Source organism: Colias croceus, chromosome 15 (assembly GCF_905220415.1).
Source record: "Colias croceus chromosome 15, ilColCroc2.1".
In the NCBI taxonomy this organism is placed as follows: Eukaryota; Metazoa; Arthropoda; class Insecta; order Lepidoptera; family Pieridae; genus Colias; species Colias croceus.
In genome coordinates, this window is record NC_059551.1 from 414,030 (window position 1) to 430,818 (window position 16,789).

Here is a 16,789-nt window from a genome sequence, read left to right on the forward strand (position 1 = left end):
TTTAGAATGACATAAATTTGTATGAGCGGTAATTACCCCTAAAATCTAATTGCCCCTTTCATTTAATACGAATGAAAAATATTATTTCAACAACGAGAGTCGAGATACATTAAATAATAAATGAATGATAACTTTACACACCAAATAAGTATACAAAATAGTTATGTATAGTAACTAGTAAGTTATGTATAGTACTAGGTATACTAATATATAATAATATACTATACTAATATATACTAATATACTAAATGAATGATAACTTTACACACCAAAAAAGTATACAAAATAGTATGTACTTATACATAACTTGCAATCCCAAGAAACTAAACTAATATAATGCCTGTATATTTTTTTGGGAAAATGACTAATTCAGTACAAATACAATAAATATAATAAAACACACGTAGAAGGAAAGAGTCGACTTTCACAAGCGATAAGCGTTGCGTAACAATATGTTTTATTTGCGATAAGCCAGTAAATCTGTTTTGTATTACGTCATTTTTAGTCAAATCCGTTGACACGAGTTTCTTTTGTGTTGTTATATAGCTTTTATATAGTGAAAAGGGAATTATAGGTATATTCATCAATGCATACTTATTGAGAAATTGAACAATTAGGTACTTTTGATTAAAATTGCGATTTATATTGTGAACCTACCTACCTACTTCTTTGATTCATCTTAGTTGTTTCAACAAAACCAAAATCATCAAAAGTGAGTGTTTTTAAGATACATCAAACTCCAACTCAAACATTTATTTATTCAATTAGACTTCTTATAAAAGCACTTTTGAATCGTTATAGCATTATTAACATTTAGCACCGATTCAGAAAGCAGTATCATCCACATATTATGTATAGAGAAAATATATATTATTATACTACGACTTACGAGTTACGATGGATTTTTTTTTCCTTGCATTATAATAGACATTCGAATATTCGGATAATATTTTCCTATATTCTGTTATCCTAATACAATAAGGACTTATATTTTCCAACATTACGAGCACATTAGCGACCGAGGCCATGCGGCTGCCATAATCTTAACACATGCCGGCACTAAAAATATTCCAAACAATGAAATTATGTAAAATTTATCTGCGGATTCTGCATATACTTTATTATTTTAGGGTGATATGGAGCTGCTTTGTATTGAGACAGCTATTGGCGTCAGTAAGTTACTGTACAAGAGCAATATTGTCGTGTTTTCCAGGACAAATAGTGCTTTACTAAGATACGTATGTTTCAATAGTTTTATGAGTTTCCAATTTTCTTTGTATTTCATTGGCAGTAGATATTTACAAAAGGTACTACTTTCTATTAAAAATAATTATGACTAAAATATAGACTAACGTAGTGCCTATTATAATCTTGCTTTTACACTAACAAATTATCCCGTAATACATAAATAATCATAAGTGAAGTGAATATCCACACATAGTTCCACGATATCGTAAATTAAATAATTCGCAATTCTATCAAGCCAGTAACTATCACACATGCTCAAACGAGTCACTAGGTAGCAAGTTATTTCGCAGTCATAAAAGCGAGTCGTAAATTCCTCACAAATGCGTCCCTTTGTTCCGAGGGTGTCCCTCCCTTACGATAAGGCTCTCGATGACTGAGGGATGATTTGTTTATCGATATCGGCTGGTGCAGAATCACATCCGAAATGATTTAGGATGTCAATATGTTGGAGATTTTTGGTGATGGTACTTACTGTGTTTGTGGTGTTATTAAAATTTCGGACTGGCAATTAAGGATGTTGTTTGGTTATTGAAAATTTTTAAGTAAAAACATTTTTTGAGTAAAATTGATTTATCCAATCTTATGAGTTAACTATTCTACTATGTATTTCATAATTTCTTTATGAGTGAAGTTACATAAAACATCAATTATTAAATTCAAAATCATTTATCTAAATTCTAAAACAACAATTAAAGGATACCCATTCATTTACATTTAAATCATTAATAACAATATAACGGTAACAGAATAACTAAAATCCTAAAAGCCACATAAGTTTTAAACTTAAATTTCCATTCCCATATTGTATCTAAGTTACGACTTGTGTACAATGGTGCGGAAATCTTCCCCCCTCCCCTCCTGTAAACCACCCCTTACGTCCATTCAATTTACGCAACACCCTGTATAGGTTTAAATTATGCGTCTTTTGAAGGGCACGGATAACAATGTAAATATAAAATAACTAGCTGTGCTCCGCGGTTTCACCCGCAGTGCTCCGCCCCTGTTGGTCTTAGCGAGATGATATTTAGGCCTAAAACCTTCCTCGATAAATGGGCTATCAAACACCGAAAGAATTTTTCAAAACGGACCAGTAGTTCCCGAGATTAGGACGTTCAAACAAACAAACAAACTCTTCAGCTTTATAATATTAGTAGAGATTAATATTCTCTTAGCTTGGTTTTGAAATGCCCATGATTGTATGTACAGAAACGTTTAAGTATTATAATATTTACGCGCATGTAAAACTAATATCGAATTTACCTGATAACACGAAAAATTTCATTAAAATCGGTCCAGCCGTTTACCGAGCCGCCGTTTTCAGTAACACACAGAAGAAATGTGTAGTCACAAAAAGCCACGCTATATTTCATAAAAGTTGACACTTAAATAATATTATGTTAAGATTCATGGTCCACCAACACATTACTCGTAATTCTGGGACATAAATTAGACCAGTGTGGGGACGAAATTTAATTTGCACTGGGGACGGAACCGGGGCCTTTCGGATCGTTATTATACGAAAAATAACGTATTTTGCTACACGAAAGAATTGTTTTGCGTATTGTTAGGATAACGAATGTATTTTGAAAACAAATTCTTTTTAATTTTGTTGTTTTTATCTACTACCTAAATAATAATTATCAAGGATAAGAAAAATGCAGAGATTTACTAAGAAAATAGGCTTATGAGCTGTAATTATGACAACAAAGCATTGATGAGGACTGAGGAGTGAAGTTAGTTTGAAGTAAATAAGTTTCATTGCACAATAAAATGCAGATAAATCGAATTTTTAACTGGGTTATGTGTTCTGTAGACGTAAAAATAATTCAAATTGAATAGATTTTTAGAGAAATTCGTTATACAGTTTAAAACAATTAATATTAAAAACCTGCTATTTTCAGAGCAGAATTTAGTACTTATAGCCACATACGCAACGTGCATCTAAATATTTTCTATCGCACCAATGAATAAACGCGCAGTGCCGCAGTTCGTTCTAGAAAGGTCATCGAACAGCGAACCGAGCCTGAACGAGCGCCCCTCGCCAGTCTCCGCTCGAATCGCGGGCGAACGAACGTATACGAATGGCGCGCGCCATTTCTAAACCGCTCGCCAACCCGACCAAATTAAATAATCCTCTCTCTTACCGCGCGCTCCCCGCGTTCATGCCGCCTTCGTAAACCGGCCGCGTTATGTTCAGGTCAGACGACCGCGACTTCGAGTGGACGAACAACCAAGTGATCGCGCTAGTTAATGAATACAAAAACAGGCCGTTGCTATGGGACCAGAACCATGACTTGTTTAGAGCACAGACCGCTAAATATGAAGCGTGGACGGAAATCGCTCAGCTGTATGACATGGAAGTCACAGATCTGCGCAAGAAATTCAACTCGATATTGGCTTCGCATCGCCGGGAAAAAGCCAGAGTTCGGTTCGGGACGCGCTCCAGTTGGTTCTTGTATGATCATCTCAGCTTCTTGCCGAGCCACGTTGATAACCCAAAAGACTCTGTGACGAAAGTGGTCGTGGTAATACGCTTTACATTGCTTGTTTGTTAAGGGATTCGAATGTATTGTGAGTGCGCAATGTATTGTAAATACTGCGAGTAATATTAAAATTAATAGGTGCATCTTTTGTGTAACGTTTATACAGTTCTCACTGTATATTTAAACATTGTTTAGTTAACGATAATTTTATAAAATAAAAACTGATGTTTTTATTCACTGCAAAGTAAACAATATTTATTATCCTGAGCGTGTTAAAGTGATATTATTAATGCTCATCAGAATTATTTTTATAATTCATTGTTGCTATGGCAACGACTTAATTTTCATGCTTTTAGCATTGAGATAATAATATATCGTATATCTCAATGGCTTTTAGAACATTTTTTTGTTACAATAATTGTTAGTGTTATTTAATTTTTTTCATGACGTGGACGTTAAAACTTTGAAAAATACCTTATTTTTTCGGATTATGTGGATTAGAAAAATTTCGCACTTCATACCTAGTTGTATAATACTTATAAATTAATAATCTAGGTACCTACTTACCTACTCAATACTAATTATTAGTATTTGAATATAAATATATTATAAGATTTATTAATCTGTTACCTTTCGATATTATCAAAATGATAAGAGGGAATAATTATTATTATTTGAAACGTAGGTACCTATAGCCTCAATCCAAATGTTATCTAGACACGCGGCAGCGTGTCAAGCCGAGTTCAAGCGAAGAGAACTGGCGAGCAGCAGCCGTGTGTAGGTATATTTACACGAACCATTTCGAGCCACTTTTCACCCCATAATTTGATGAGGCTAGTTTTACATACTGTTTATATTTTGTGAGGTTCTAAAAACTAGCCTCATCAAATTATGGGGTTCAATAGGTCATTAGTTGTTTGCTTTGTGAAAATAATTAGGTATATTATTCAAATTGAAAAAGTTATATTTTGGAATAAACATTGTTCTCTAAGGGAAAATAAAACAATTGAGTTTTCAGTCAACCTAAGAACTTAATACATCTTTGTAAATAAATTTCTGGACTGTCTGCAGAACTTGGCACACATTTAGATCTCATTTCTTTTTTTGGCAAATTAAGTCAACGATTGAACTCGGCTCCAATTTTTACATTTATGTTTTTGGTGGGATATGTTTTACAGTTTTAAGACTTATTAATTATTATTTATTATATTTATACATAACATAATCTTTATAGATCATAATTGTTTTTTAACACTCGATTTAAATGACCATTTAATGATGAAACTGCGAATTGAAATTGTTTTGAATAAAGCAGTAATCTTCTAATATATATATATTATAAAGGCGAAAGTTTGTAAGTATGGATGTATGGATGTATGGATGTTTGTTACTCTTTCACGTAAAAACTACTGAACCGATTACAATGAAATTTAGCACACATATAGAGGGTAACTTGGATTAACACATAGGATAGTTTTTATCCCGGAAATCCCACGGGAACGGGAACTAAGCGGGTTTTCCTTTGCAAACGCGGGCGAAGCCGCGGGCGGAAATCTAGTTTTCTATATACCATTTACAAAGTGATACAATTTCTATCATCAAACAGTTATCTCCGCCGAGAATCGAACTAGTTACCTTTTCTCTAGAGCCGTTAGGTCATTCACCTTTCGTGTCAAGGGAGGCTTGTCGGCAACGGACCGCCAGGCAACATTGGCCCTGACACAGTACTCAAAACTAACACCAAGACAATTGTTTCAATTCCGCTTCGATAAAGTGACCTTAATGCTCCAATTGACAAACTATTTTAGTTCTTATTTCAAGGGGATAGAGTTTAAAATGCGTTATGGGTTGTTGTCAAGCGATTATAGTTCTTATTGGATGGTGTTAAGGGACATGGTATGCAAAATAAGATAAATGTAACTGGCAACTACTGCTCCTATATACACGTTCAATTGTAGGTAATTCGATGTATATATAGGTATTTTGGTAATCCTAGTATAGATAGGAAGATAGTAAAGATTAAAACTGGATATCTTGAAAATTTATTTCTAGTTAATTAATACTAAAAAATCAATTATTATTAAAGTGAAACTTTTATTACATCGTCTCAAACTTTTTGGTCTGTGTAGCGCATGTCGCGTGTAACGCGGCTGCCGAGTAGGTATACCTACTCGGCACGCGACATGCGCTACACAAAGCAGTGTTCGGAACCGTTCGAACAGTTTCACTTTTACCGTGGTTTCATAAAACCACACAACATTTTTTTATTTATTCATGTATCACCACTACTTAATTATAGTAGCTAACTAGTATCACGTAAAAAACTGCAGAACCATGTTTTATGTCTGACAAAATATAGAGAAATTATGGTATACTAGCTGAGCCCTGCGATTTTACCCGCATTGCTCCACTCCCGTTGGTCTTAGCGTGATGATATATAGCCTAAAGCCTTCCTCGATAAATGGGCTATCCAAAACCGAAAGAATTTTTCAAATCGGACCAGCAGTTCCTGAGATTAGCGCGTTCAAACAAACAAACTCTTTATAATATTAGTATAGATTTTCACATCTTTTGCATTTGATGCAAAGGTATCTGAAAGGATGTAACGTTGTGTACATACTATTATCTAAATGATTTTACTGTAAAAAATAATAAATGTTAAAAAGCAATGCTAATCTAAAAAGGAAAGTGTTCATAGCAACAATCGTCGCCATTATCATTACATTACGGCACTTTTTTATTCAATTCCATTGTAAATTGTAATGCATTGATAAAAAACAACATTAGCACAAGTGCAATGCAAGCAAGAATGAAATTGTACAATCAGTGAGAGTTTTTTTTTTATTTTTTATTATTACCTTTCGCATTGACACATACTTTGTGTTTTTGTATCTTACATCCTGTCGTTTAGAAATTGAAAATTTATAACTTAAAATCAAGTCTTTCAAAATCAAACACACGTTTCTTAACCAGCACAAATATAATAAATTATTCAAGCATAGCTAACATACTTAACATACATTTAATTCCACAGAAACCGTCTGAAGAACTAATGGAAGAAGAAGACCAGGACAGTGATTTAGACAATGACCTCGACGTGTCCCATCAAGAGATCATCATCAAAAACGAGCCAGAGGTCACGACTCCACCCAAAATGGTCACCTTGTACAAAAGACGACCCCGCATCGTCAAGCACATCGCCAAACCAAGGAACGATACACCAATATCTGAAGCTATGAAAATCATCAAAACTTCTACTGTATCAAAAAGGAAAGACGAATGTGATAGCTTCGGAGACTATATAGCAGTGTCTTTAAGAAAACATGATGAACGGACTCGGTCGATGATCAAACAGGCTATTAATAATATACTATTTGAACAGGAGATGAAGAAGTATAGTTCCCCACATTTCACCATGGTTGATGTGGAAGAGAATCCGCTCACTCTTGGTGATGGAGACGATGATTGTGATAAGTGATGGACTGACGTTAGCAGTTAGTTGGTTGTATTTACTTCTAAATATGATAATAGTTTTATAGAAAGGTACTATAATAATTCATGTCTGTAACAATGAAAATATCACTCCGATTTACAATTAGGTACAATGCCTTGAAAGTATATTTTATAAGAAGACTTTTGTTTGAATATGCCATTATAGTGTTAATGGAGCAATAGTAGGTACTATATTTAATTTTATTAGCTCTAATTTGAAAAATAACAAGTTGATTAACATTGTATCTACGGAAAATATTATTTAAACATTCAAATTGTATATAATTAAGATTTAGATTAATCTTATCTAAGCTTGTGATAATAAAAAGTTGAAAACATTTGTTGCTTATATCTCTGAAATCTAGATAATAGTATTTTTCCACAGCCTGATACGTTGGACGTTTCCTGAACGAAATTCTGCGAACAGCAAGAGGAAAGATCCGAAATTATAAAAAATATTGATTGTAACGTCTACCTACTATAGTCACACATAATTACTTATGAGCACGCAACACTCTGAACAGTTTTCCTTAATTTTTTGCATCTATCCATCATGTATCTAGTCCACCTGCCTACGTGCCAACTGGCACTACTCACAAAGTGCGTTCCTTCCAAACAATTTTACATCCATTTCTCCTGACATTGCGTTAACATCGTCCGCATCGTTCACTGAGTCAGCAATGAATCCGCTATCGACGAGTTTCCTTTCGAATGCATTTAAAAAATGCATCGCCGGTATTTTGTCGTGTAATTCGTTCATTTCTGCGTGCGTGTGCTCTGCTGGTGCGGCGTTCACTGTAAAAACGGTAATGGATATAAAACATTCGTTTTAACTTGTAATGGTGGTAAAGTGATGCAGAACAGATCACGCCACTTTACGTCACGACTCACGAGCTACCTATTTATATGAATTAGCTGCAATTGCAAGTTGTTACCAACAGATTATGTTTCAGTGAAGGTTACAATGATATAAAAACAAATAACATTGATTATCGCTATCTATCTAGACGTGTTACGTATATTGTCATGTTTTTAGCAATTTCAAATATGAATGCCTACATTATTTGAACAATTACTATCAGATTCCTGGCTGTACACGCGCCGTACGATGACATTATTAAACTTAATTATGCCAATACCTCTTTTTATAGTTGTTTGTTACAAACTTTTAAATCTTTCCTTTTTATTATTAACGTCAATTTCTCTATCTCAAAATTTTTAGCATACTATTATAGACTATAGAATGCCAAGCAGTTACAATGTAGTTAAATGGCAAAGTATTCTTAAATATTATTAAATTTGTACCCTAAGATTACCTACATACCTACTAATTAGATTGTGTAGACTTAAATGAAATTATTGTAAATATTCTATACTCTGTAACATTTTCTGCATTTTCCTAAAAATATTGTAGGTGCAAAATTTAAAAAAAAATCGTTGGAAAGACAGATTTAATTTAATTTATTTAATGATTTATTCTTTAATACAACTAAACAGACTTACATTCTAAAATATACAAAAAATAAAAGCAAGGAGCAGGTTAGGGTATTTGGCCTTATCATTTAATAGTGATCTCTTCCAGGCAACCAGGGCAGAAGGTAATCAGCTCAATTAAGTTAAGTATAAAGGTAGGTCGAGAGGAAAAAGACAGAAAAAATAATATGAAATGTATCAACAGAATTAACCTAGAACTCAAGAACAGTGAAATATCAAATTATCTCTTCAAAACAAATGCTTCCATGTCAACAGATAACTTAGGTTTATTTCTAGTATATTCTAGATTATTTATAAAATATTTAATAACACGTGCGTCATATGTTTATTAGTTAAATAGATAAGTGTGAATAGGCTGGAATTATTATTAATGCTTGTGTTTTCGAGAATTCATCTGTAGGTATACTGATGAAATTGATAGCAAGTAAAACCGTGTGAATTCCTTTGTTAGTGCGATATGTAAGATCTTTCTAGATTTCTTTTTACCGCGTTATGTAGGTTTGAGTGTGGTAATTAGTGTTTGAATTTTTTACTTAGGAGGTTTTCGAGTTAATTGCAATAACATACTTCGTGGACGGGTTTCTTCTGTATGTAAAAGGAAATGATAATCTTTCTTCTTTTAGAAAAAAAAAGTTTTAAAAAAAATTGTGTAAAAAAATACAAAAATATTCATAAACCAATGAACATAAATACCTAAGTATATAAAATAAATGAACTACAATACTTTAGCGGTTGTCTAGACCTAGAAAATTCTATATTGTTTTAACTGACTCATGAGTAGGTACCTAGGTATACCTAACTTGAGTATATGAAGCAGATAGATACCTACTATTATCACAGACAATATAATTCTATACTAGCACTTATATACATATTAGGTATTATTATTAAAATAAATGAGAAAGTGTTCATTTGTTTGTCTTTCTTTCACGTCGCAAAGGAGCGATTTTATGATATGATTTTTAAATTGACAGTTAGACTAGAGCTAGAGTAGGAGCTAGAGTAGAGTATAACATAGGCTACTTTTTATCACGGTTAAACATCGTCGAAGCCGCGTGCGGAAAGCTAGTTATAGTAAAAAAAGAGTAAAAAGAAAACATGTTAATACTTTTCTCAAATCTCAATATTATGTATTTCAAAATAACTAGGTCATAATATAGGCAAGTCAGATAAATTGGACTTATATTATCTGCAGCTGTCGACCTTCAGAGCCATTATTCCGATATTTTATCATTTTCCTCTCTGATGAAGTGATGAGTGTCATTTTAATGTCTATGTATTACATTATCGGGACATTTATACGGAAAAATCATCAAAATATGTTTTGCAGAAAAGATTAGATCATCCCGCGACATCGTTCACTTTTACATAATATTAAGAAATAAGAATTGTTTATGAATTTATGAATCTTTTTTTTTATTCTATTACAGAGTAAAAATATAAATATTACTTAGTTGAGTTCTATTGATAACTGTTTTTCTCTGTTATAAATATTTAAAAGGAATTTCACAATTATGTACTTACAAAAAAATAAGTAGGTAGGTAATAATTTAATCAGATTTTTATTTTTTACTAATGAAATAATTTTTAAAAAGTAATATAAATAATTTGCCCTACATATAAATGCCTAGTGCATGTAAATGAACACTTGATATGTAATCGAATACGGAACCTTTATCATATTAGCGAAGGTTGCCTCGACACAGACAAAGTGTCGCCAGGCCTGCAAATAGGTCGTATGTCCACCCCGAAGCAATCAGCAAATTTCAACCTTAATCATAATACAAATAAAATCTATTTTCACTTATCAAATAATTGACGGCTTGTGTTGTTGACAATATTCCGTCTTGCGTCATTGCTACTCTTATCTTAATGGAATAAAGTTCGGTTTTGCTTGACCGCGTGTGAGATATGTTTGTAATATTATCGACGGGTTACAAATATAAATATGCGAATGATGAGGTTACTTATTGTAAGATGATAGAGTTCATTTTTGTAAAGCATGAATGTAATATAATTTTGAAGATAATGCGCGTACGTCAGTAGCTACATTGAATAATAATGCATTTTAAATAATAATGTTGTTTATTTGAATTATTTTAAACATTGCATAATTAATAGCGAAATATATTGGACACGTTTTATAAACATTTCCATTGATACCTTATGAATTATAATAAACAAAATTAACTCAGAAATGCTAATAAAATTTGAAAAATACCTACCATAATTAAATTTAAAGGTTTTGAAATATAATTTTCGTAATCTGAAATCTATTAGTAACTGGCTAAGCAGATTTTGGTGAAATTATCTTAAAACCTTAAAAAATAATTTACCCAGTAAAGTCAGGTTCCTATTCAAAAAAGCAATGGCATTGCGTGAATATTAATAATATTTATTTATATATTTCAATAACAGTGTATCAAATTTACCGTGGAAATCTCTCACATATGCTGATTTGTAGAATTATTTGCTGTAGAACGAATTATTCCCGGTATTTCCATGTGATAAAATATTTTATATTGATATGAAAAATATTTAGGTATTTTATAAACTACATAGGTATTTCAACTGAACTAGACTAATAAAAAAATCGGTCCAGCCTTTCTTGATTTATTCAAAGAGTAAAATTTAAAAAATTACATACTTAGGTATTTTAAGATAACTTCTATTCATTTTATGTTGAAAATTCATTATAGTCAAAATTTAAACCTGAGTTTTAAACTTCAAAGTTTAAACCTACAGATTAACCAAAATATACTTTTTAATGAAAAAATATTTACTTTTACTATAAATAAGTACATAATATTTTTGAAATAAAACATTTTTACTCATCAACTTCTACATTCAGTATTTTTTTATCTTAATAATATACATATATACATTTATCTCGTGTCACAATGTTTGTCCTCAATGGACTCCTATAAAACCACTTAACCGATTATAATAAAATTCGCAAACCATGTGCAGTTCGATCCAACTTGAGAGATAGGATAGTTTAAATCTCAAATCGTTTTAGAAAAAGCGGGCGAAGCCGCGGGCGGTAAGCTAGTCCTTTAATAAAGATATGTATTATCAGATCTACCACGTCAGCTTATAACATTATGTAAAATAAAAATTATTCGAAAATCCTTATCAATTCAAACAGTGGTTTAACAATAATTCGTCATACGTTGATAAGATATTGAAAAATTTCCTCCCAAAGCTGAATTAAATCCATATATGGATAACAGCTGTATCGTCGAGTTTTATCAGTTTCCAAGAAAGTGTAGTTATTTTCCTTGTTAAAAATATGTGCAAACCACGCGGTTAAAATACTTAACTTCATTTTATTATGACACGTGTTACTGAAACCATAATTAATTTGTATTTACTTTAAACTGACAAATAAATATTTTTATTGTTGAGGAAAACTTTTCTATTTAAATTCAATTACATTCATTATACTTTTATCGCCTTGTAAAGATTAATTTTCATTAAAACAATCATGTTATCAAACATCATGATTCCGTAATGAAAATTCTGACGTTTAAATTAAAAATATCTACAAAAAGACAAACCACGTAATAATATACAAAAAAAAAAACACCCAAAAAACACTAAACATAGTAAAACTAAAAATATAGATCCAGTAAAACCCAGACCTTCCCGTAATTCCTAGAATATTTGTTACCCCTGTGCGTACGTGCATCGGAACACATCATACTTTTGGCGAATAATCAGCCGAGATCGCCGCCATCTTGTTCCACTTTTCAAGGAAGTTTTAATATATTTCTAGATAGTGTTAAGAAGAATTGGATTTTATCATTTCCACCGAAATTTATGTAAAATGAGGTCCATATTTTTAATAGGATTTAAAAAATCACTGTTTAATATTAATTATTATAAGTTTAAAATATAACAATAAGTATAAATAAAATACCTGTATGTTTTAAAGTTTAAACAAAATGATTTCTTTATGCAATAATAATTAAAAATATGCATGCTAAATATGAAATGTTCTCCTATTTTAAATAAAGCTACCATAATATGCAGATTTAAATTATAAATAATTGGATTAATCACGCATCAATTAATTTCAAATTAGGCTAACGAAGCGACCGTAATTTTCGACGTTATTCGCTCCAGTTTTTCACAGATGTTTATTGCATATTAATATATTAGTATTTAATAAAATAATTAAAAAGCAATAAGTAATAACATCTGCATAAGTATTCATTTTTCGCACCTAACCGTTTTTGTAGTAAGAATTAACGCGAGGTATTTCAACGCGAGGCAAGATTTTAGGAAGTGAAGTGTGGGGGGCCGTTCGCGTGACTCGCGCTCCTCGCGCTGCTCGCGTCGTTTGTTTTTCGTCGTTAGCGCTATGCCACAGTGTAAAATATATCAAAAGTAAATTGTGATCAATTTTTATTATGTAAGCAATGTAAAAGTGTTTGTGTCAGATTGTAAATATAAAAGTAAATAAAGTAAGCATTTACAACTTTATAAACTGAGATAAGTAGGTACTAGGAATTTATTAATTAGCACAACATAATTATGGAAGTACTTGGTGTAACTAATAAATATTACTTGCTGCTACCAGTAGAAGCTTAGAGTATTATATTAGAATAGTATAGAGCGCGTGTATTGCACAAATTGCTTAGTGCGCATCGAAGGCAGATGAGCTATAGATACTATATAGATGTGTGTGTGACAAATAGGGATGGGTAGGTATCAATTGCGTGTTGAGCTATCGATAAGTTATGTAAATAAATATGTAACATAAGAAAATATATTGTTCAATATGTTATTAAAGGAGAAATGTATGAAGAAAGTCTAAATATATGTAATTTTAAATAATAATGTAAAGTCTTCTATTAATTATAAGTAGTTTAAAAAAATGTATAATTGAAATATCTGAAAAAACGTGTGGACTTCTTAAATATTAAAATTAAGAAAATAAAAGATCGGGTTTAGTACTATTTTTTAATAATAAATCAAATAATAATAGTATTTAATGTTAAATAAAAATAAGAATTAATTAATAATTTAAAATGAAATAATAAACAATATAAATAATTAAATATATATCAATTCTATACCTACCAAAACCTTCAAAAATCAATTTAGTAACATTACATACTTTACATTTACACTATAATACATTCGCATTCATAATATTAGAAAGTGTATGATACAAAACACAACACAAAATTATTTTTAATATATTTTTAAAAGAGTTTTAATATTAAAGTCAAATATTAATATGTTAAAATATAGTTTTTCTTGTAAACTATCGAGTACAGCGTTGGTCAAGTCACATCACTACGATCACGTGGCGGCAGTAAGGTGTGCGAAGGGTGCGCGAGCGAGCCTGCGCGTGTCCGCCTCCCACTTCCCCTTGTATTTATTATCTATTATCTATTTATTTAATCAGGCATAGTATGGTGCTGAAACGAGACATACTTTTCAATGAACTATAATAACAATAATTATGAACTAACTATTATCATCTATTATACAGTAAAAGTTCCTTATTCGCGCTTCCTTTATTCGCGTTTTCACTATTCGGGAATTAAAAAAATGCAACAATTTCTATATTCGCGACTAAAAATTTTTTTATTCGCGGATTTAATAAGTACATACATAATAATAAAATTATTCCAATATAATTAACCCAATATCCTTGTCAAATGGACTAATAAGAAAGTAAAATAGATCTTATTACAAGTTTGCCTAAAGTACATAATATTATGTTGTTAAATGATATCGCCGAGGCCTTTGACCCAAGCCGCCTTTGTCGCAAGCCGCCTTTGCCGCGATTGATGTTTTTGAGAATGTAAATAAACAGAATGGAAGCAACCTTATAACTCAATAAATAAAGTATATTTTTAAATGTAGTTCCGTTTATAGTAAAAGCCGCTTTGCGTGTTTTATTGTTTCGTCTTTCACATTCGTTACAAAATTGTGATCGAGTAACGTCTACTGCACTCTTCCTAGTTTATAATGTCAACTAAAAAAAATGAGACACGAAAAAAATCTCAATCGTCACCTAGGAACGTATACCTAACGTAGAACCTATAATCCCATATAATAATTACCATTCCGTATTCACGGTTTCTGTATTCGAGGCATATATTTTATGGAACATATACCCCGCCAATAAGGAACTTTTACTGTAGTGATTAATAATTATTATTAGTCAATAATCATTATTATTTGACTATTATCAATTATTTTTTAACTAATAATCATTATTGTTTTTTTCCTTAAAATAAACAACTGTAATTAATAATTATACCCCAAAATTATGCAAATAATACACCAATTACGTAACAATAATCCATACTAATATTATAAATGCGAACGTAACTCTGTCTGTCTGTCTGTTACTCAATCACGCCTAAACTACTGAACCAATTTGCATGAAATTTGGTATTGAGATATTTTGATACCCGAGAAAGGACATAAGCTACCTTTTATTGCGAAATATGTACCACGGGCGAAGCCGGGGCGGACCACTAGTATTATATATATAAAACAAATTATTATAAACTAAACTCTTATTACACAGTAACGCAGCTTTTATCGTTTTGAAATAAAAGCATACGAGGTGAAACTTTATGACCAACTGATATTTTTATTCTGTGTCATCAAGTAACTACGTTTTTATCATATTACTCAATTTACATTCCGTTTCTTATAGTTCTCTTTTCCTGTTCTTTTTTTTTGATACTGACACTGCTTTCTTCCGAATTTTGTTTGTTTTGTTACCCATTTTCAATAATTTATCGTTACTCAAAACGTAAAATCGAGCGGAGATAATTTGACACAGGTCCTACGTTAGCAAGCGCCTGATCAGGACTGGCGGGGTAGCGGGCAGCGCGGTTTGTAAAGAAAACGCTGGGCAACGTTAAGTTCTGAGATATAATATGTATTTAATAATTACAGGGCTTCAGTAGAAACCCAAAATTTAGCACGTTTTCTGCAGTACATCAAAATACATATCCTTATATAAAAATTATTTCCAAAATCAGAAATTTCATTAATAAATAATTCGTTTTCGATCTTTATTTTAGCCTATTTTTATGATTTTATATGATCGACCAAAATACACGTGGTTGTGTAACAAATTAGCACACTTTTTAGGAAATATCTTGAAGTGTATTGATTATTTTTTCTAGAAGCGTCATATATTTGCAAATACATGAAAAATTTGATCTTGCAAACCAATTTTACTCCGCTTCGCTGAAAGGACTCCCCTTAAGAAAGAATCCAAAAATATAATAAGAATGCTTGTCTGCCTACGTATTATTTTTTAACGTATTTTTTGATATGTAACTACTAACTACACTTCTCTTTTGGCAAATATTGAGTAACTTACGTAAAATTTGTTCTTGCTCTACGCATACGAAATTTTAATTTATATTTTATATATTTACAGTCCCTAATATAGGTAGGTTTATAGGCTCTATTTACATAGATTTACAGTCCCTAATGTGGATGTAGGTATATTACTTTTATCTAAATAAACCTTTACACCTTTATATTTACTATTTATTACTCAAAATTAGAAATAAACACGTAACAAATCCATCAAATACTTATCAAGAAAGGCAATAATCAAATTATTTATGTAACAAAGGACGTACAGAACAAGGTTCCTTAACCTGAACACCCGTCCCTGTCGCTCTTGTGGTTCACGCTACTTCCCTCTCGCTCGCACGCTGCATAGGCTGATGAAAGTCACGTATACTTTTCAACAGCTGATTTTTAAACAGGATTTTTTGAGGTTTGACTAAATGGCTGTAGTTTTTACGGTATTTGTAAGGTAAAATCGATATTTATTGATACCCAAATACCCATTATTTGTGGAATTTTCATATGATTTCTGCTGAAATTTTATGTACGGATAGATCTATATTAAAATGTTACCTTTTATAAGTTGGCCAAGCAAAAATAGACATACAATATGTGTATTTGTCCTTCAAACAAACACAAAATATTCACTGAAACGATGATAATTTTTAATTTAGGTAGAGTGTAGAGTGTAAGCCTTTGTAAACTAGTATGTTAAAATTATTTACAAG

The 16,789-nt window shown here is 31.4% G+C and overlaps 1 protein-coding gene across 1 annotated transcript; it reads left to right on the forward strand.

Annotated features, from left to right (window-relative positions):
- Window positions 1–3,278: 3,278 nt before the first annotated feature.
- On the forward strand, window positions 3,279–7,561 carry LOC123698165. The gene is made up of 2 exons (XM_045644763.1): window positions 3,279–3,773; window positions 6,766–7,561. The coding sequence occupies exons 1-2, from the start codon at window positions 3,438–3,440 to the stop codon at window positions 7,207–7,209; spliced, it is 780 nt and encodes a 259-aa protein (XP_045500719.1). The 5' UTR covers window positions 3,279–3,437; the 3' UTR covers window positions 7,210–7,561.
- Window positions 7,562–16,789: the final 9,228 nt, after the last annotated feature.

Coding starts and splice junctions, on each gene's coding strand:
- LOC123698165 (XM_045644763.1), top strand. CDS start 3,438: ATGTTCAGGTCAGACGACCGCGACTTCGAGTGGACGAACAACCAAGTG. Junction 3,774..6,765: donor CTGTGACGAAAGTGGTCGTG/GTAATACGCTTT, acceptor TTAATTCCACAG/AAACCGTCTGAAGAACTAAT.